Source organism: Osmerus mordax, chromosome 10 (genome assembly GCF_038355195.1).
Source record: "Osmerus mordax isolate fOsmMor3 chromosome 10, fOsmMor3.pri, whole genome shotgun sequence".
Lineage (NCBI taxonomy): Eukaryota > Metazoa > Chordata > Actinopteri > Osmeriformes > Osmeridae > Osmerus > Osmerus mordax.
The window spans coordinates 11,315,030-11,334,103 of NC_090059.1; the positions used below are offsets into that span (position 1 = coordinate 11,315,030).

Sequence of the window (19,074 nt, forward strand, 5' to 3'; positions counted from 1 at the left end):
ACGTACCCACACTGTAGGCTAGTACAATGCACCCAAACTCTGTAAGAAAGGTATGTCTTGTTGACTCTGACAGTAGGTGCCTGTACACTGTTAGAGAGTGATTGTGAGGAAATGACAAGAGGTAGCCATGGTAAACTGTTTACATTCACTCTATGTGAATATGGCACGTTCACCACCCCGCAGGAGGAGGGGTGCTTGATGCCTCTCTGGTCCCCAGATGGTCCCCTCTCTCGGGCGCGCTGCCAGGAGCGTGGCATCCCAATGCCAGGCCTAGATAGAACACACTGGGAGTCATTTCCTCAGCCAACACCTGTGGACCCTTGAACACAAATGAAACCAAAAAAAGAAGAAAAAAGCATGTATTGACATGCAGGGTTTTATGGTTCCGGAGAGTGAGTCACACTCAATCTGGCCCCAGCAGAGAGTGTCAAATCGACAGACTGACGGCAGACTTGTCGGTGTTTCCAAGATTGAGAGGGGTATTCGCTTGCGTCATCACCACGCTGGCTACCCACACACTGCATGCTGAGGCTTCTATAAGTGAACACTGGGAGTGGTCATGCTGGTAGTAGCAGTCTATTGTGAAACACCACCTCACAAGTGCAAACTACTGTGGCCCTTTCAATGGAGAATGTTCCACTGAAGTCCTGGAAACCCTCAAAAGGGGTTATTTGAAAAGTAAATAATCCTCAACCCTATTAGCCTTTGAACAGGTAATAATAATACAGGGTTGTTAACCACATTGTAATAAATCACTTGATATAATGGAAGTCTCGCCACCAAGACACATAATTGTAATTTGGAGGAACCATTTTGAATGAATGAGAGCAGTCAACCATTAGAAGGAAATGTTACATCCATAATAAAGAAATAACTTTCCCCGTTCCAGTCTGTTATGTCGGCCCTGGCTCACAGACCATGTCATTTAACTGTTCCGTTTTCCATTTTGATAACTGTCATTCCAACAGATTTTCATTATGCTTTTGGAATGGCTTATGACAAAGCCCCTATCAGCCCCAAGGTCTTAGGCTCGTGTTTTAGAATGACTCTAGAACGCTTCTGTGCTCCATAAAGGAGCAAATATAAACGTGCATACGGTCACATGGTTATGGAGGAAGTGTGTTTTGCTTCACCAGATGAGCGGTCCATGAAGTCTGGTTACTTCAGAGGCAGCAGTAACAGTGAGGTGCGTGAGTGGAGTGTGTGTGTGTGTGTGTGTACGGCGGGCCAGGGGACACTGACACATGGCAGGTTGGATCGATAAACAGCAGCTAGCTTTCAACAGCCAGCACAGGGTGAATCCCTGTGACCATCAGACACCAGAGGGGTCAGAGACAGCCTGAGTGTGGAAGAGAGAGAGAGACAGCCTGAGTGTGGAAGAGAGAGAGAGACAGCCTGAGTGTGGAAGAGAGAGAGAGACAGCCTGAGTGTGGAAGAGAGAGAGACAGCCTGAGTGTGGAAGCCTGAGTGTGGAAGAGAGAGAGAGAGAGACAGCCTGAGTGTGGAAGAGAGAGAGAGACAACCTGAGTGTGGAAGAGAGAGAGAGAGAGACAGCCTGAGTGTGGAAGAGAGAGAGAGACAGAAAGAGTGAAAGGGTAGAGGAGGGTGATGGAGTTAATGACAGGTTCTATGTATTGTGTCAACATCACTAAGACAGAATCATTGTATGAAATCAATATTTATTAAAAACTTACCAGCTCATGAAAGTATTCATATGAACTGATATTACATCACAGACATTATGAAAATGGCCAGGTCATCTCATAAAAAATTGTCAAATGACATTGAAAACAGTTTTCTTAATGATCCCAGTATGGGCTAAGGGGATGATATTAAGAACACAGTGACCAGGAAATGGTTTATTAACTGAAGAGAGTCCATTGTTTGTTTTTCTACACATATGTAGACAAACACATCTGATGTATGAAATAGGGTCAGCCGTTTGTGGAAATCCACCGCCCATCTCACTCACACACACTCGCACACAGGAAATGGTCATCGTAGGGCCACAGCCGTGCCTCTCAGGCTGCCATGGCAACGTGTTACGTTGACAGTGGGCTGGGTGAGTGGGGGTGCGAGCCGAGTCATTCTGGGCCACAGAGTCACACATCGACCAACCCACACAAACACCTACCCTTTCTACCTCCCTCCTTTTCTCCCTATCCATCCATCCCACACTGTTTGTTTAAGACATTCAGTGCTGCTAGACAGTTAAAACAGGCATGTGAACACAAGAACAGGCTACACAAAAACTGCACAAGAATACAAACATCAAACTCAATACACAGTTACCTCTATAATGGTTTGCTTACTTTTTTAGAATGAAACTGTAGTGTACAGACAGGCCTAGTTGATACACACTATCTTATACAGAGGATCGAGACACAATCTGTGATCTTGCCTGGAACCTCAACACGTTCCGATGGTCTGTAATAGTAGGCTGACATGGGCTAATGCCGGTCATTGTGCTCCAGGTAGAGATGTCTGGAGCTGTACATTGGGGGGATGTTTTTCACAGCGAGCTCTCCGCGGCCAAAGTCCTTCTCACCATGTAGTGTTTGTTTCCGCTGTCTCCAAGGCAGAGTGTATGAATTCAAAAATACATTCAATAGGCTACAATAGAAACAAATCAATGCCCTGCCTGGATAGCAACAGGGAAGAGAAACATTGCTTAGACCGCCTCCTGCACCTCATCATTGGTCGGGCTTGCATAGTTGACTACTTGTATAGGTCAGGCTCAAAGTGGAATTTTCTCCTTTTGGTCAGGCCTGCAGTAACTTCCTCAGGTCATCGTCCATGCCCCGCCCAGCCAGCTGCTCCAGGCTGTAGTAGCGGTGGATGATGTCGTCAGCTGTCACAACTACCACCCTGACCCCATGGGTGTCATTGCCCAGCTGGCAGCCAATAGCAGAGCTCACCACCATGTCCAGTCCTCCGCAGAACCCCCCCGCGTTACGATGGTAGTGGCCCGAGAACACCGCCTTCACACCTGGGAAGTGAAGGCGCATGGGGAGGAGATGTGGAGAACCCGAGAAGAGGAGAGAAGGGAAGAGATGATGAAAAAAACAGAGGCGGGAGGGTGAAGAAGAAAGGAGTTGGATGTTGTAGAAGGACGAGAAAGGAGGAGAGGGGAAGAGAGGGGAAAAGGAGAACAGTAATTGAAATCAGTTCTGCCCCATTTGAATCAAATACACTTGAGAAAAATAAGTGTGAATGTCTTTTTTGTAAAATGGGAATGTGTGTAGTTGTGTGATTACAATTACATGGCTATGTTAGAGCCATGTGTCTTGTTATCTATACTTCATATGTATGAAGACATTATACTGGATTAAAAAGCTGTGTCCCTGAACTCAAGTCCTATTTCCCCATTACAACCTGAGATGTGTTGTCCAATCCAAGCAGCCGAACACCAGGAAGTGGAGCAGCATGTTCTGACTAACTAGAAGTGGCATCTTACCAGCAGGGGGTCTGTCTGGTTTAGTTCCTTAGGCTGCGCTGTGTCGGTGTTACGGCAGAAACCGCTGCCGATCTACTACACTTCGGTCCACTTCCTGTCGCAATGCATATGCAACACACATTGTAACATATGCACATTGCCCTTGATAAGGGTTCTGCGTGGCATATTATGGCAATACATTCAAATTAGCTCCATTTAGCAGTATAATGAGATCATTGCCTTATCTGTCAAATCGTCTGCACACTGTCTTCATAAAGCCTGATGGGAGGCAGGCTAGAACGCCAGAGAGAGGGGGGGGTTATAATATATGGAGAGAGTCTGGAAGAAAACAAGATAAAGCAACAGAAAGAGAGTGTTTGCGAGTCTCCCTTTTCAAAATATTTTGCGACCTAAAACTTTTACTCAGGCGTTTTCAAATTATTTTCCTGTCCCGTCGTCGTCATTATTGAGATGGGTTGTTTTTGTGTGTGTGTGTGTGTGATGCCCTGCAGCACTGCTGCCACGTCGCTCCTCTCGCGAATAGAACAAGTAGCGGACTGATGGAACACAGTCACACAGCCTTACTACCCCTCTGAATTAAAGGAGCAAATGAGTTTTCTCCTTTCGTAAGGGGAGTGTGTGTGGGGGGGGGGGTTTGCGCATGTGACAGTGGCGAGAGAAGCAGAGCATGCAACACACTGTTAGGCATTCTTCAGTAATTTGCCAGGTTTTAATAGAGGAAGAGAAGATGCTGAGCTTCTAACAGTGATGCTGCAGTGAGAGATGTTCGCCCGCTGCCGCACCTTGGAGGGATGCCTCAGCCAACCCTGGCAACAAAGAGCTTAAACCTCAACCAAACCTGGCAGCACATAACCTGTTCCTTAGCCAAACCTGGCAACAAAGACCATGTTAACACCTTAATAACACTGTAAGACACCAGTCTGCACAATTCAAAAAAATATATTTTTAGCTGTTTTCCACTCCAGTCCGCATAATCAAGAACCTCCGCATCAGGCTCTTCCACCCATCGCTAGAACACAGATCTTCTGGAAATTATATGAATAGCCAAAACAACGCAGTTGCAGACGCAGCCCATATCGGACCACTGCATAATTAATCTATCTAAACGTAGATGGAAATTGATGATGCAAACTGTGCGCTTTTCCCAGGCTAAATTTGTTAGCAGGCAAGACTGGAGGGGATGGTTCTAGCATTACTTGGTTACGACTGTGCAGCACAGCAGGAGCTTGCTGGTGGCCCTGGGCAATGTCGTTTACAAGAGCTCCACACCTCCCTGCACACACTCACCCAACCATTGGGGGGTGAGGGTCTGGCGATGCAGGGGTTGATTTGATAGTTGTGTCGTGTGTGTTTGTGTGTATGACAGCGCTTGTTGGTAGATGCGTGTGTATGTGTGTAAACAGAGAGCAATATTGAAAGAGTGAGAGTGTGTGTACAACTGAGGTAGATTGTGTCTGTGTTTTGGGGTTTGTTGTCATGGTGATATCTGTATGTATGTATGTATTTATGTGTGCACCTATAAACTGTTAATCCTGTACAGCCCTCTACACTGGGAGGATTCACACAAATCAGCAGCATTTCAATTAGCTTACAAACACAAAAAACAAACCCAGAACTACAACATCAACAATAACAACAAAAACGAGAACAGAGGGAAATGTTTTCTCTAATCATAGAGATGAGTCATCTATACTGTAACTGCAGAGGAGCTGTTCTCAATTTGGCTTTAATGACATACACTACCAACACGCACCCCAACCTTTCCACCACCCCACCACCACAAAGTGCTACCGCAGCAACACTCTCCTATCTTGAGGGGGGGGGGGGGGGGAAAGAGAGAGAGAGACAACTAAGCTGCATTTATTCAGAAAAAGGATCAGAGGGAGTGAACCAGCAGCAAAAGTCATTTACATTTTGGAAAAATCTTGTCTTGACTCTTCAGACCCTCACTGTTGAAGCCACATACATTTTCAGAGAGCATCATTAATCAGGCACTAAAGGGGTTGCTGATGGCAGCAGAGTCAGACCCTAGCCTGTCTGGGTCATCCACAAATCTCCCTCTATTCTTCCCCACCTCCCCCCCCCCCCTCCCATTCCACCTGTTCATCCTTCTATATCCTTCTCTCCATTCTTCTCTCCTCCATCCTATATCTTTCCCCCATCCCTGATTCCGTTGGCCATTCTGTTTTCTACCTAGAGATTCCATCTGTTTTCAGACAGCAGACAGGTACAGGAGCAAGGCACAGTCTTAGACCCCTTGTCCCGTCATGCATTCATAAGTTCTTGATCTTAATTAGTTGGTGGAGCACTGACAGCTTGTTTTTACACTTCTCTCTCCTCACTGCCAGTGTGTGTTCAGCAGAGTGGGTGTTTGTGCCCTGCTCCACCAAAACATGCACTTTCTTGCCACCGCTAATAATTCCACATCCATTCTGTGTCTCTGTGTGACTCCAATTTAGCTGTCAGACGCAGGGCTCTCAGTCTGGCTCCTGCTCCGGGTGATAGAGGACTATCTGAAGTGTTTTGACAGAGCGGAGAAGAATTCCCCCGAAAACCCCTGCAGTAAGCAGGCAGGCAGATGGAGACGTATTGAACGCCAGCAGAGGTAGATGACAGTCAAAGCTGAGGCGCGGTAGCGGGGAGAGGCTTAGCTGGTCTGGCTGAACCGCTGCACACACAGCTGGGTGTTGGGATGTGTCGGGCTATTCTGCAGGTGGGCTGAGTTGGCTGAATAATGGATATGGATATCTCTGGATTGACCTTCATGTATCTCTCCTCTCAAGCTTGGTGTTTGCGAAGGTTAAGAAAACAAGACTCGTTCGACGAGGCGAGGACGTTTCTTTCCTGCTTCGTCCGTCTTCTTCTTATCGTCCGTCCTTCCCTTCTACATTCACTCCCCCGACACTCTCAGTAATCACTGATGTGTAAATGACTGGATAGGTCACAGCAGTTGTCTCCTTGGCGCTGTCACTCATCCTGCCTCTTCATATTAGAGATTAGGCCTACCTCAAGGGTATGTCCCCCTCTCTCACATCCCACCACCAACTGCACGGACAAGCGCACACACTCCAAACAGTTACACACAATCATCAACAGCCACAGATGTCTTTGTTGACCGTTTTCTATCTCTCTCTCTCTCTCTCTCTCTCTCTCTCTCTCTCTCTCTCTCTCACTCTTCTTTTTCCTCTCCATCCATCCCTCACTGTCTAAACATAGCCATCCCTGAAACATCTGTAAAAGGGTGAGTCTGTCCATAGGTATGTGTGTATGTGTGTGTGACAATGTGCTCACACGTGCGCGCGTGTGTGCGCACGCATGTTTGCGTGTGCACGAAGGTTGGGTGTCATTAAAGTACTGGGCTGGAAATAATTCATCAGGCGAGCATGCCAGTGGGTAATTTGCATGACAGAGAAAGCGAGGGAATGATGTACCAGAGCAAGGCCTTTCATCACCCTACCTGCTACAAATCACTCTCATCCATCACTCAAACCCCACAATCCCCTTCTTTTGTCCTCCACACACACACACACATGCACACGCACGCATGCACACAGAATGACTGATTACTGTGACTGTACTGTGTGTGTTCCCCACCTCCCCAAAGAACGGCGACAGAAATCTTACATCACAGTTATGCAGTGTTACGTGTTAAATATATCATATTGAGAGAGAACAAGACAGAGCAACATTCATCAATCTATTGATGCTCGTTCAATTAGAAATGACTTCCTCCGCGACATGAAGAACACTGCCTCAGCTCCATTGTGGCCCACAAACAAACAAGCACCATGCCGCCATCACAAGCCCTCCATCGAGCCTGTTCCAAAGTGGAGGGTCGGGAGGACGTTTCGTCATCACGTGTTTGCGTCCCCCGCACAGCCACCGACAGCCTCGCTAGTTCCACGTCTGCCAGGTCCTGAGGCGGGTCCTGTTACATCTACACCCAGCATCCTATTAAGGATATCACATCCTCCATCTCCACTCCCTCCTGCACCCATGCCCCCATCACCCTGGCTCTCTGCTGTGAAACAATGAGCTAGATCAGCTTTAAGTACCTCTTATCCAATACTCTCCTAGGAGAGGGAGGAGGGGGGGAAAAGGGTATTAGGTGTAGTGTGAGGTGCTCTGTATCCACGAGCTGCAATGGAAACTCCCAACATGTGTTTTTATCTCCGTAAGGATTGGGCCTAGATGCTGGGGCTGTAAGGTAGGGATGCTGGGTGCTGGGACTGTATGATAGGGATGCTGGATGATGGGGCTGTAAGGTAGGGATGCTGGATGATGGGGCTGTAAGGTAGGGATGCTGGATACTGGGGCTGTATGGTAGGGATGCTGGATACTGGGGCTGTATGGTAGGGATGCTGGATGCTGGGGCTGTATGGTAGGGATGCTGGATACTGGGGCTGTATGGTAGGGATGCTGGATGATGGGGCTGTAAGGTAGGGATGCTGGATGCTGAGGCTGTAAGGTAGGGATGCTGGATGCTGGGGCTGTATGGTAGGATGCTGGATTCTGGGGCTGTATGGTAGGGATGCTGGATGATGGGGCTGTAAGGTAGGGATGCTGGATGCTGGGGCTGTATGGTAGGATGCTGGATTCTGGGGCTGTATGGTAGGGATGCTGGATACTGGGGCTGTAAGGTAGGGATGCTGGATGATGGGGCTGTAAGGTAGGGATGCTGGATTCTGGGGCTGTATGGTAGGGATGCTGGATGCTGGGGCTGTATGGTAGGATGCTGGATTCTGGGGCTGTATGGTAGGGATGCTGGATGATGGGGCTGTAAGGTAGGGATGCTGGATGCTGGGGCTGTATGGTAGGATGCTGGATTCTGGGGCTGGGTCCCATTGTCTGAGAAGTGTATGTGTGTAGTACCCTGAGTAGGTAGATGGAATCTTTCTAACCGTGTAGCTACCAACAGGAGGAGTGCTGAGGAGGGGGTCTGGATGCTACTGTTGGGAACACACACACACTTGAAAAATACAATTCCTTGAACGTCCAATACTGATCATTTACATAGTGTAAATGTGATGAGAACATGTTCTTGCAGGGTGTAGGCACCTAATTATTGTTTCAGCCTTCCATGCACAGCTGTAGAGCCTTGATAACATACACACTGAGAATATTTCACTTTGCTACCGCACACACCCCCGCACGCACATGAAAAATACCTTGGTGACAGAAATTCAATTGAATTTAATTATGTGTCTGCAGGGCTTGTATATTTTCCATTCTTAGAAGGTTGCATGTTGGAGAAGTGCTTCTGAGGTGGGCGCTTCAATCCTCAGTGCTACTAATCCCCTGATGGCCCTCTTCACCTCATCCAGAAATGCTGTCACAACTCAGGTATGGCACTGTTTAACTACAAAGGGCCTATCATGGATCATTATCCATATGGAGATCACATATCCTCAACCACAGTTCTGTTTTGTGGAGAATATAAACATGTCATTAAAACTGTTATTATGTTTCAAAACATTTCTTGGTTAGTGGTGTTAGAAGCAATAAACAAAAACAGAAAATATTGTACACATAACATCCAATTCAATGTATACAAATATGGAAGTATTGTCTATATGTGGTTCATGTTGGAAGAATTAGGAATTGATTAGGGTAGAAAACTGACTTGCAGTACAGGATCACTAAAGGGTCAAAAAGGCATGGAAAATCAAATGGCCACATGGCCAGGAAAGGGTTAACCACGCATTATGAGAGAATGGACGGGGGGTACAAGGGTACACACACATCCTTTGTTTTGAAATTGATGTTTATATAGTATATTAATTTCTTTGTTGTTGTCTCTGGGATGCCAAAATTGTGCATTGTCTCAGTAGATGGGTCTGGGTATTTTTACCCAGCGCCTTTGTGCCCCGCAGTGAAAACACATTTATTGTACAACACACACACTTCAACAATCTCCAAACACAAGAGGACAAGACGGCAACTCTGAATTATTCTTTGCTTTGGTGTGTTCCCAGAATACACTGGAACAGCAACTTGAGTGCTAATACAGAGATTTAGACAACCATATCTAGCAGATTAGAGACCCTGATCTCTGACCCTGGTTACCCGCACTGAAGATGGCCCATGCCTCCAGCTCTTTAGAAGATGGACTGAGATTAAACTCAACACAGACTACAAGACCATATAAGGCCATTTGGTCATAAGACCAATGCCGGCTTTTCAAACAGAGTTAGATAGATAGATCGTGTAGCAAGTCAGTTCAGACACGCAGGCTAGCCATACCAAAAATGTCCCCCTCTTCCCCTCCCCTCATCACTCCTTTAAACTCCAATCCTGAAGGGAACTTTTAAACAGAACTAACTTTTCCTCCACCCGTCAGTCTAACCCCCCCCCCCCCACCCCACCACCCACCCCTGAGTCCTCCATCTTTCTCTGAGCTGAGGGGGATGGAACCTCCCAGGCCTGCTCTTTATAGATGACAGGTCGGCTTATTCATGGGGAGGAAGACGGGATGGGATGGAGAGATGCAGCCTGTACAAAGCTACGGCTGTCCGAGCTACTGATAAATAAAACACCATCAGCACCGTATCAAATCCCCATTTCTAAATGAGGGAGTCAGTTGGCTGAGCGGTGAGGGAGTCGGGCTAGTAATCCGAAGGTTGCCAGTTCGATTCCCGGTCATGCAAACTGACGTTGTGTCCTTGGGCAAGGCACTTCACCCTACTTGCCTCGGGGGAATGTCCCCGTACTTACTGTAAGTCGCTCTGGATAAGAGCGTCTGCTAAATGACTAAATGTAAATGTTTCCATCCTGACACACACACGTACACCGATACCCCTATGAGCAGGAAGTCATCAATAATGAACCAAAATGTACATATATGTATGTAAAGTGAATTCCTGAGTGAGACCAGACCACGTGTAAACGAGCGAGTCGATGGGATGGGAGAGACACACCTGTCGCCGTGTCCCAGACCTGACGCTTTAAGCTGCTTCCGCCACACGCGTGGTGACAGCGAGGCAGGCTCACATGTTGTCAACCTTGAGGCGTGTTTGGGAAGCGTGGCCTGACAGCCACGCGGCTGGGCACGCCTCTCCCATCCCTCCTGCCTCTGCTGGAGGCCAGCCATGGGGGACGAGTGTGGGGAAGGAACCAAAGACAGTCTCCCCTTCCAGGACTTACCCTCGGACGAGGGATCTATAAGCCTGATAACAATAGCCGCTGATTGGTGTGTGGCTGCCTAAAGCAAGCAAGGGCAATGATTATGTTAGTGATGCAGTGGCTCCCGTGGCTACATAAGGTAGGGTATATGCTGCAGGCTCTGTGATAGGTTAACTCCTCCCCTTTATCCTGTTCCAAAGCTCTGAGGACTAGGGAACAGCAAAGCAATGTGTGTATTAATCTTTATCATTACTATAATGATGCCAGTAAGTCTTTCATTTCCAGAAAATCCAAACCTAGTGATGCTTAAAATTACAGATGCACCTTAAAGTAACAAGAGTTCTTTAATCTGGGCCCTGATTAACCGTTCCTTGTCCCTGGCTATGCCTGATTGGTTAAACCTTGTTCCTCAGTACACCTGATTGGTTAAACCTTGTTCCTCAGTACGCCTGATTGGTTAAACCTTGTTTCTCTGTTCATAGGCTGCGCATGGAGACGTCATACCTGCTTGTTTAAAGCGGTCCAGCAGGCTGTGTCTGACGGCGGTCTGAAGGTTGAAGTAGTCGTCCTCCTCGTCAGGGGTCTTCAGGTACAGGGGAATGTGCTGGAACACCAGCAGGCGCCGGGCAGGAGAGGAGGAGGAGGCCGCCTGGAGCTGCTCCCCCAGCCATTCGTCCTGGGCCTCCCTCTGGCTGGGACACGCCGAGGCATCGTAGAACAGCTGGGAGTTCAACACGAGACACTGTACTCCTCCTACCTGGGGGAGGGGAGGGGAGTTCATTCACACAACGACGCCAACTTTTCCAATCACGTTGACCCAAATTGAACAGCCTCCCTCCCTCCCTTTCCCTCTGCCTCACCCAGAAGCTGAAGTAGTCATCCCCCCAGGCCTGGCAGTACTGCTCCACGGTGTCTGGGGTGGGGATGTTCCCCAGGTCGTGGTTCCCACTGACGAACACTAAGGGGATGGAGGGGTCTGTGCCCCCCAGAGCGCCCTTCAGGTCCCTCTCCTGGCCAGCCCTGAATGGGGTACCTGGAGGTGGGGGTAGAGGCGCGGTGATGAGGAAGGAAGGCAGAAATGGAGAGAGGAAGGAGGGGTAAAGTGGTGGTGGTCCTCTGTGGCCCACACACACAAGGTAATCCGGCAAAAACATCTCACTCGCTGTTCACAGCAAGTTGAGTTTAAATTCGGGACAAGAAGACAAGAGGAGAACTATAATTTGGTGTAAAGTTAATCATAGTCCCTCTGTGGATAAAGTAAAGAGAGAATGGGTAAAGGAAATCTATTTATAATTTAGAGTGTGTATCAAACAAACCCATCAACGCAGAGCAAAATGATTCTTCCTTCTCTCTGGTAATTATTTTCACTGGCCTACTTTTACTTAGAATTTCCTTAGAAGTTTGGACAGGATGGTTGCTGAAGATGAGAGCATTTGTTTGAAGGAGAGAAAACAACATTTGTCTAAAACAGGAACCAGATGAAGGACTCTTCATTGGGAACCTCTTCGGTGACACGCTGACGAGTCTTTAAAAGCAAACACACACAGACCCACACACCAACTCTTCTTGCTTCTTCAGTTGAGTAAATCCTTTACACTGTGTCTCAATATATGCTGTGTCTTTCTATCGTTTTGTACGACCTTTTGGGGGATTTGTGTGTGTGGATGGCTGGGGTGGGGGTGGGGGGGGGGAACACATGTCTAGTAAAGTCAGAAGCTTCCCAGCAGCCATCTGGAGTGATGGATCTAATTACAATGCTTAATAATTGTATGCAAACAAAGACAAAATCCATTGAGATTGAGACAATAAGCTCAGAAAGACACACAAAAGGAGATCATGAGCACCAGATGAGCTGCGGTAGCCAAGTCTCACCCTCGCTGGGTACGGACGGTGACCATGTCAAGGTATGCCTGTTTTGTTTGAAACCAGATATTCCTGCTGAATATGAAAACGTATATTCGTTCATCCATCCATCCATCCAACTCTCCTAAACAGGTCTACACACGCGTGTGCGCACACACACACACACACATCACTCAAAAATAATTTCCCCTGCGTGTTCTTCTCTCCGCTCTCCTTTCTCCTCCTTTCCTTTCCCCTCTTCTCCTCCTTTCCTTTCCCCTCTTCTCCTCCTTTCCTTTCCCCTCTTCTCCTCCTTTCCTTTCCCCTCTTCTCCTCCTTTCCTTTCCCCTCTTCTCCTCCTTTCCTTTCCCCTCTTCTCCTTCTCTCCCCGACCCAGCAGTGCTCCTTTGAGGATTCCACTTTATCTGCCTTCAACTGCAATTAAGGGATTCCTCCCAGCTAGAGAGGGGACCGGGAGTCAGAGGATAACCTCCCCCTCACCTTCCCGCCTCCCCTTCCCTTTATTCTCTTCTTCTCTTTCCTCCTTTATCCCCCCTATCGTCCCCCATCCCTCCATCCCTGGTGACATCCTTTTGTAGTCCTAATTAGAGCTGTGGTAAGTCCAGCATGTTACTGTAATCTAATCATCTCTCTCTTCCCCCCTCTCTCACACACAAACCTTCTCTACTGTGAGTCTCTTATCCTGTTCAGCTCAGTGAGAGGGAAGTCCTTGAGATGAAGGCCCTAGGGGCTTCGCTCGGAGCGGAGCAGGAAGCTGGAAGCAGGATCACAGCAACCGCTTCAATGATGGTGGGAAATGGGCAGCCTTTTAGCACCTCCTGATAGCCCTCGTTAGGGAAGAGGACCTGTGGATTCTGATAGGAGGGGGTCTGGTCAGGGAAAGATGTGATTGGCCCAGCAGGAAGCCTGGTGGGAGCTGATTGGCTGCAGCAACAGGGAGCCTGGTTGGGGGGCATAACCACAACAGGATAAGGGAGTTGATTGGTTGATCAAAGTGGCATCAGTGGGGTCCTTCAAGGCCCTCTGGTGCTATTGATCCGAAGGTGATACTGTGTGATGGCAGGGGGGTTGTAGGGGGCAGAGGGGAGGCTAATGGATAGAAACAATTCTTCAGACACATTTACATCACGTACTAGGCCTTCTCAGGCCTACCGCACAGGTGGATACATATTCATACTGTGTACAATCTGTCATGTCCTTCTCAGAGTAGACAGAGCAGAAGCCTGAGTTGCAGTCCGGGGTTTTACAAAGGTTTAATGTCCACCCATCTGGGTGTTCCATCTGCCCTGATGGGGTACCGCAGCTGAAACACACTGACAGCCTTTGTGAAAATGCAGACAGTGTGAGTTACGATTTGTTTGACCATGTCTGGACTACAATAGAGGGTTGGCAGAAAAAAACCCCATAAGGGATGTGTCGTGGTGGTGTGTTTACTGAAGAGAACAAAGAGAGAAAAGAGAGAGAGAACTAGAATGACATATCTAATCAGAGATGGGTGACAATTTCCTGTCCCCGACAGGCAGCCTTGTTGACGAGGCGGTCGACAGTCAACTTCCCTGGCCGGCACCGGCATCCAAAGTCTCATTTGGTAAATAAAATCGTTTAAGGGAAAATATCAAAACATGGATGGGGTGCGCTGGCATTAAACCCCCCACCCAGCCCCCGGAAACAGGCTAGTGACGGACGTGGTGTGTAATGTGGTTGGCATACACAACCTGCCGCGGCGCTCCTGACGGTAACAAGGCATGACGGCGGGGCCAATGGAAGGGCCCGGAACCCCTACGGTCAGAGGATGGCTGTGCGGCGACAGCGAGGCTGAAGCATAAACACTACTGATCAAGAGAGAATGAGAGGAGAGAGAGAGGGAGGGAGGGATGAGGGGTGAGATGCCCGGCTTAAAGGTCACAGTCACGGAGAAGATGAGATCCTTAGGACCTCCTACTAAGCTCTCTGAGGGGATGTTGTGGAGGCCTGCAATGCATGGTGGTTGTTCATGAACAGCTGAGAGAGGTCGTTCCAGGCAAAAATGAGAGAGCGAGAGGGCAGAGGTCGTTCCAATCTCTCTGGAACCATATGCCTGTCGTGGGCTGAACAAATGTGCTTATGCCTGGAGTTAGGAGTCAGCCCTGAAGTCATTAACCAGCGCACTGTAGTCTTAATGTGCACTCTGTGTACAGTTTTGGCAATGATTTCCTGTTGCCATCTTATCAAACAATCCCCCAGTCGGGGACATGAAGTGGCCTTGTCCCCCGGCCTTACAGTAACAAAGACAGAACTAGACAAGCCAGCTGAAGTCCCCCTACCCTCTCCTCTTTCCTCCATCTCTCCTCCTCACCCCCCATGCCGTGGTGTCAGGAGGAGGTAGTCTCCCTGGTTAGAGGCTCCTGGCTCTCCTCGACCACATCCTCACAGCAGAAGGGCTGGCGTGCCCCACTCTCCCAGCCCCACTATCACATTAGACAGCTGGACTTCTGGCCCTCCAACACACACATCTATAGGCGGCTCATTCAACTAGCTTCAGCACCAGCATCTGTGCTCAGGGATGGTCTGGCAGACAGGTTCAGAGGACTCCAATCCCATTGCTCCATGTCCTCCATTTGGAAACATGTGGGATGTTAGCTACCACAACAAACGCATCATTCCTCCTTTAGCTGCAACAGTGCAAACCTCATGCGTACTTCATAGGGATCATGCTGAAACCGTTCCAATGAAAACGTTGCTCAGAATGCATAAATTAACTCTGAACAATTTCACAGGGGAGGACAGAATATATGAATCGTTATGTTCCATACATATCATATTCCCTTTAAAAAGGTGAGGCACTCTAAGCCGGCCTGACTCCTCACACTGACAGTGCTACAGAGGTCAGCAGAGGAACACAGGGCTGGATCCACAGTCGGTAATCACTGCTAGGACATGACACTATGTGGCAGTATTGAGGTAGGGAGTCAAACGACCTGTCGCATATAGTTCATAGCTGCTGTAGTTGCTTGTCTGTGCTTACATACTAGGTTTACATGATCCAACATTAAAGGTGTGGGTCTACTTGTGTGTGGGGACATTTGTCAAATGTGTGTGTGTGTGTGTTTTGCTCCTACCTGGCATGGCATGTACCAGGTCTCCACACAGCACCATGAACCGGGGTCTGGGGCTCATTTTGTTGATAGCCTCCACAGTCTGCCTGGTGAGCTGGACCTCCTCGTCCCACTCGTCCCCGCCTCCGTCACAGTCCCCGTCCCTCCAGGCCTTCATAAGCCCCAGCTGGGGGTCCGCAGCCTGGATGAAGAAGAACGGACCCCTCCACTCCTTCTCTGGAACAACAGAGTCGGGGACAAAGGTGTAGTTTAGCCTAGTTTGGTGGGGAGTACAAAAACAAAATGGAATTTACAGACGATAAAAAAACTAAAACATAACAGGTATGTCCTAATAGTAGCAAAAACGATCATTCAGAAAGATTCAAGAGACCTTAAAGTCAAGTCCTGATTAGAATGCTTGGCCTCCTTAGTGGAAAGGAGGCTACTGAGAAGACTAGAACAATCTGTCTCCCTCCCCCCATAACCCCCCCCCCCCACCACCACCACCACCACCACCCCCAGGATTGGGGGAATGACGGTCATGGAAGACATGTTCTCTCATTGTCAACAAGCAGAAACTAAATAATTCACACGGCAATAGATGTCAATGCGTGCATGACAAAGTGTTTTACATAATCCTGACATTGCATAACCTTCCTGGCCTTCTCTCTTTGACCTTCAAATATTAGTTGAATAAAAGAAAACTTGGGATTTCTTACTTATGGAAAGATACAGAGACAGAGGAATGGAGAGACAAATAACTAGATCGATGTGTCAGGAAGGAGAAGATGAGTATGGCTAAAATGAAAGGGGGTTCCATAGTTCAGGTCCGAGCAGCTAGAAGCAGCAGCAGGCAGTCAGACCTCAGTGAAAGGCCTGGCTTTTGTTAGAAGGTCCAGTCAGTGTTCTCCTGCCTTGTGTATTTTGTTTGGTTGTGTGTGGGCGCATAAACACACAAGAAGACACACACACACACACACTTCCACAGCAGGGCTTCCTTGTTCAAGTTTTACATGCTCTCCATGTAGCTCTTTCCCAAATGAGTTTATGGTAATTCCCTCCTCCTCCAGAAAAACGTAGGCAGACAAACAGGCAAAGGGGCTGGGCTACTGAGCAGAAGCGCAACTCCAATCTCTTTGTACCATCGTTTAAGAAATTAGAGGCAGAACTTTTCAACTTCTGTAGGTTTGATTTGTGTGATTTTTTTGTGCCTTCACATCAAACTTGGCTTGATTTCACTACATGACAGACTGCACGTCAATTGTGTGAAAGGGTATTTTTGTCTGTAATCAAACTAAGTGACACCAGGCTGGCTACACAATTCCTTCAAAAGTTCTCTAACTAACACTGAGATCCTGCAAGTTAACTAATAATAGTTGATGAAATTCATCCGGTAGTAAGCTTTAGCCTAATTCTATGCAATTTAAAGTTTACCCCACTTCTGTGGTGATGTGCCTATTCAACCTCCACACTATTTATGTCCCCTACTGAGAAATATCATTACCAGCTTTCTTTGATATTGCCTGAAGCATGATCTGCAAAGATTAATACAAGCCTTGACATTCTGTCTGGAGAAACCCTAGGCTTTTGTTACACTAAACAAACATCACAGCAGTGTGTCTCCCGGGACCATGTGTGTGTGTGTGTGTGTGTGTGTGTGTGTGTGTGTGTTTCTGTGTGAAATAACTTTTGGAACAAACATGACTGTAAAAGGAACAGTCAAAGCTCCCGTGACAGCGGATAAGAGCAGGCAGCTTAGTGTCGGTTGCGCTTCTACAAGGATGCCTGCCACACTTCTAAAATAAATCTGAGACATTACTCAGGTGGCATATGGTGCCTTCAGACAATGGTTATCATAATACATCTTGAAAATATCAAAAGAGGGGTGTAAATAATGAACTACCTTTTTAGTGTTTATTTCTCTCTTGAAGAGAAGTGTTAATGTCACCGTCTGCGCTATGGTGATGGTAAACTAACAGGATTCGAGGGAGGAGATGAATCAATGAGAAAGAGGTGTTGCATAACAGATGATCTATTCCACCTTAAGGTGTCACTGATTAAACCAAATAGTCCACACTATACAAGTGAGATCTGCCATATGCTGCAATAACTAGGAACGACTTGCTTTGTATCGTTGTTTAAAAGGTTCACAGAGTCAAAGATACCTGGCCGTGACCATTCAAACCTATTCCAGGATTTACCTAGTTAATCCCCTGATTAACGCGTTAACCAGCTTACTAGCTGCTGGCACGCTTATAGAAACAACGGTATCTTCCACAATTGTCATTTCAACAATACTCCTTTAAAACACATATTTAAGCACGTGACAAGTCTTTCACCTTGTAAATGACAACATGTTACATATGAACCATTTCGCTTGCTAGTAGCACGATAGATTGTCAAAAGTTGCGTTGTTATTCCTTTAGCTAGCCTACGTAGCTAGCTGTAGCATAACTTTAGCTATCACGACCATTAACTATTGAACCACCGCAAACTGTAAGCACGACTAAACTTGCTTACTTCATTAAAACGAAAGTTCAAATGACGAGATTGCTCCAACTAGCTACGAAGTATCATGTAAGGCATGCTAGTAGCTACTGTACTGTAGCTGCCTAGCTAGCTGTCTGGTCGTAAACTACGCGTCCGCTACAGTCTACTTCTACCTTCAGTCAATCCGATGAAGGTCCGATGTTTTGCCCTCAAAAACATGTCCACGTTCTCAGTCATTGTCAAATCCGACCTAATTATTTGTTAAATATCAATTTATCAGATTGCTATAGGCTGATAGTGAGAAGCCGTTAGTGTCAAGACTTCAGCCCTCAGTCTTGGAGACTGTAGTTCGACGACATCGGTAATGATTTAACTTTGCCTGCATAACTTTTCCTCAACAGTAGCAACCCCGTGTGGCTGTGAGGACGAGTTGTAACCGGACTTTGTCCACTTGTTGACTATAAGAACAAAAAAGCATTATGAGAATACACCACACTGTTAAACTTAATTTAGACCGTTCTTCCGTAGGATTTCTAATTCATTGGACGCCCCTCTTCAGGCTGTCATCGCCCAATCAGTACCACGGACAGAGACTTGATGCCGGTTTAAATTTTAGCACCATGGACAGGGACCTTCCACCACTTGCCAAATTATGTGACCCATTCACGAATTAACAAATGCGCATTAATGCGTACAGAACGGCACAAAAAAGCACTTTAAGTATCTCCTTAACTGTTAAAACCCCAGCAGGAACTTGGGCTGGAAAATTAGAAGCTGTGAAGTAGTCTTTTCCGGCCAAGACTTTATTAGGCTATAGGCAAGTTTGTGTGTGTGTGTGTGAGCGTGTGTGTTTAGATGTTAGCCTACTTTTCCTGCACCAATGATGATAGACACAACTCACGAGCTTTTACTCGACAGCACAGCTCAACCCACATCCAGTAATGTGTGTTTTGGGCCAGCGTCGGTCTTACAATAAGCTAGAGGGATCTCTTTTTCCTGACAATCCTTCGTTCATTCCCTCCCCCTTTTCAGTCCGCTCCACTCCTCCTCTCCACTCCTCCTCTCCCT

At 47.4% G+C, this 19,074-nt stretch overlaps 1 protein-coding gene across 2 annotated transcripts; it reads right to left on the minus strand.

The window, feature by feature from the left end:
- Nucleotides 1–1,676: 1,676 nt before the first annotated feature.
- On the minus strand, nucleotides 1,677–18,327 carry cpped1 (calcineurin-like phosphoesterase domain containing 1). 2 transcript variants are annotated; one of them, XM_067245074.1, is made up of 5 exons: nucleotides 18,180–18,327; nucleotides 15,541–15,753; nucleotides 11,440–11,612; nucleotides 11,084–11,336; nucleotides 1,677–2,989 (listed from the first exon to the last, which is right to left on the minus strand). In XM_067245074.1, the coding sequence occupies exons 1-5, from the start codon at nucleotides 18,241–18,243 to the stop codon at nucleotides 2,763–2,765; spliced, it is 930 nt and encodes a 309-aa protein (XP_067101175.1). In that variant the 5' UTR covers nucleotides 18,244–18,327; the 3' UTR covers nucleotides 1,677–2,762. The 2 variants fall into 2 exon arrangements, with proteins under 2 accessions (XP_067101175.1, XP_067101174.1); XM_067245073.1 differs by having other exon boundaries at nucleotides 18,174–18,327.
- Between the last annotated feature and the right edge of the window lie 747 nt (nucleotides 18,328–19,074).

Coding starts and splice junctions, on each gene's coding strand:
- cpped1 (XM_067245073.1), bottom strand. CDS start 18,243: ATGACTGAGAACGTGGACATGTTTTTGAGGGCAAAACATCGGACCTTC. Junction 11,613..15,540: donor CCTGGTACATGCCATGCCAG/GTAGGAGCAAAA, acceptor CCCCACCTCCAG/GTACCCCATTCAGGGCTGGC. Junction 11,337..11,439: donor ATGACTACTTCAGCTTCTGG/GTGAGGCAGAGG, acceptor CCCCTCCCCCAG/GTAGGAGGAGTACAGTGTCT.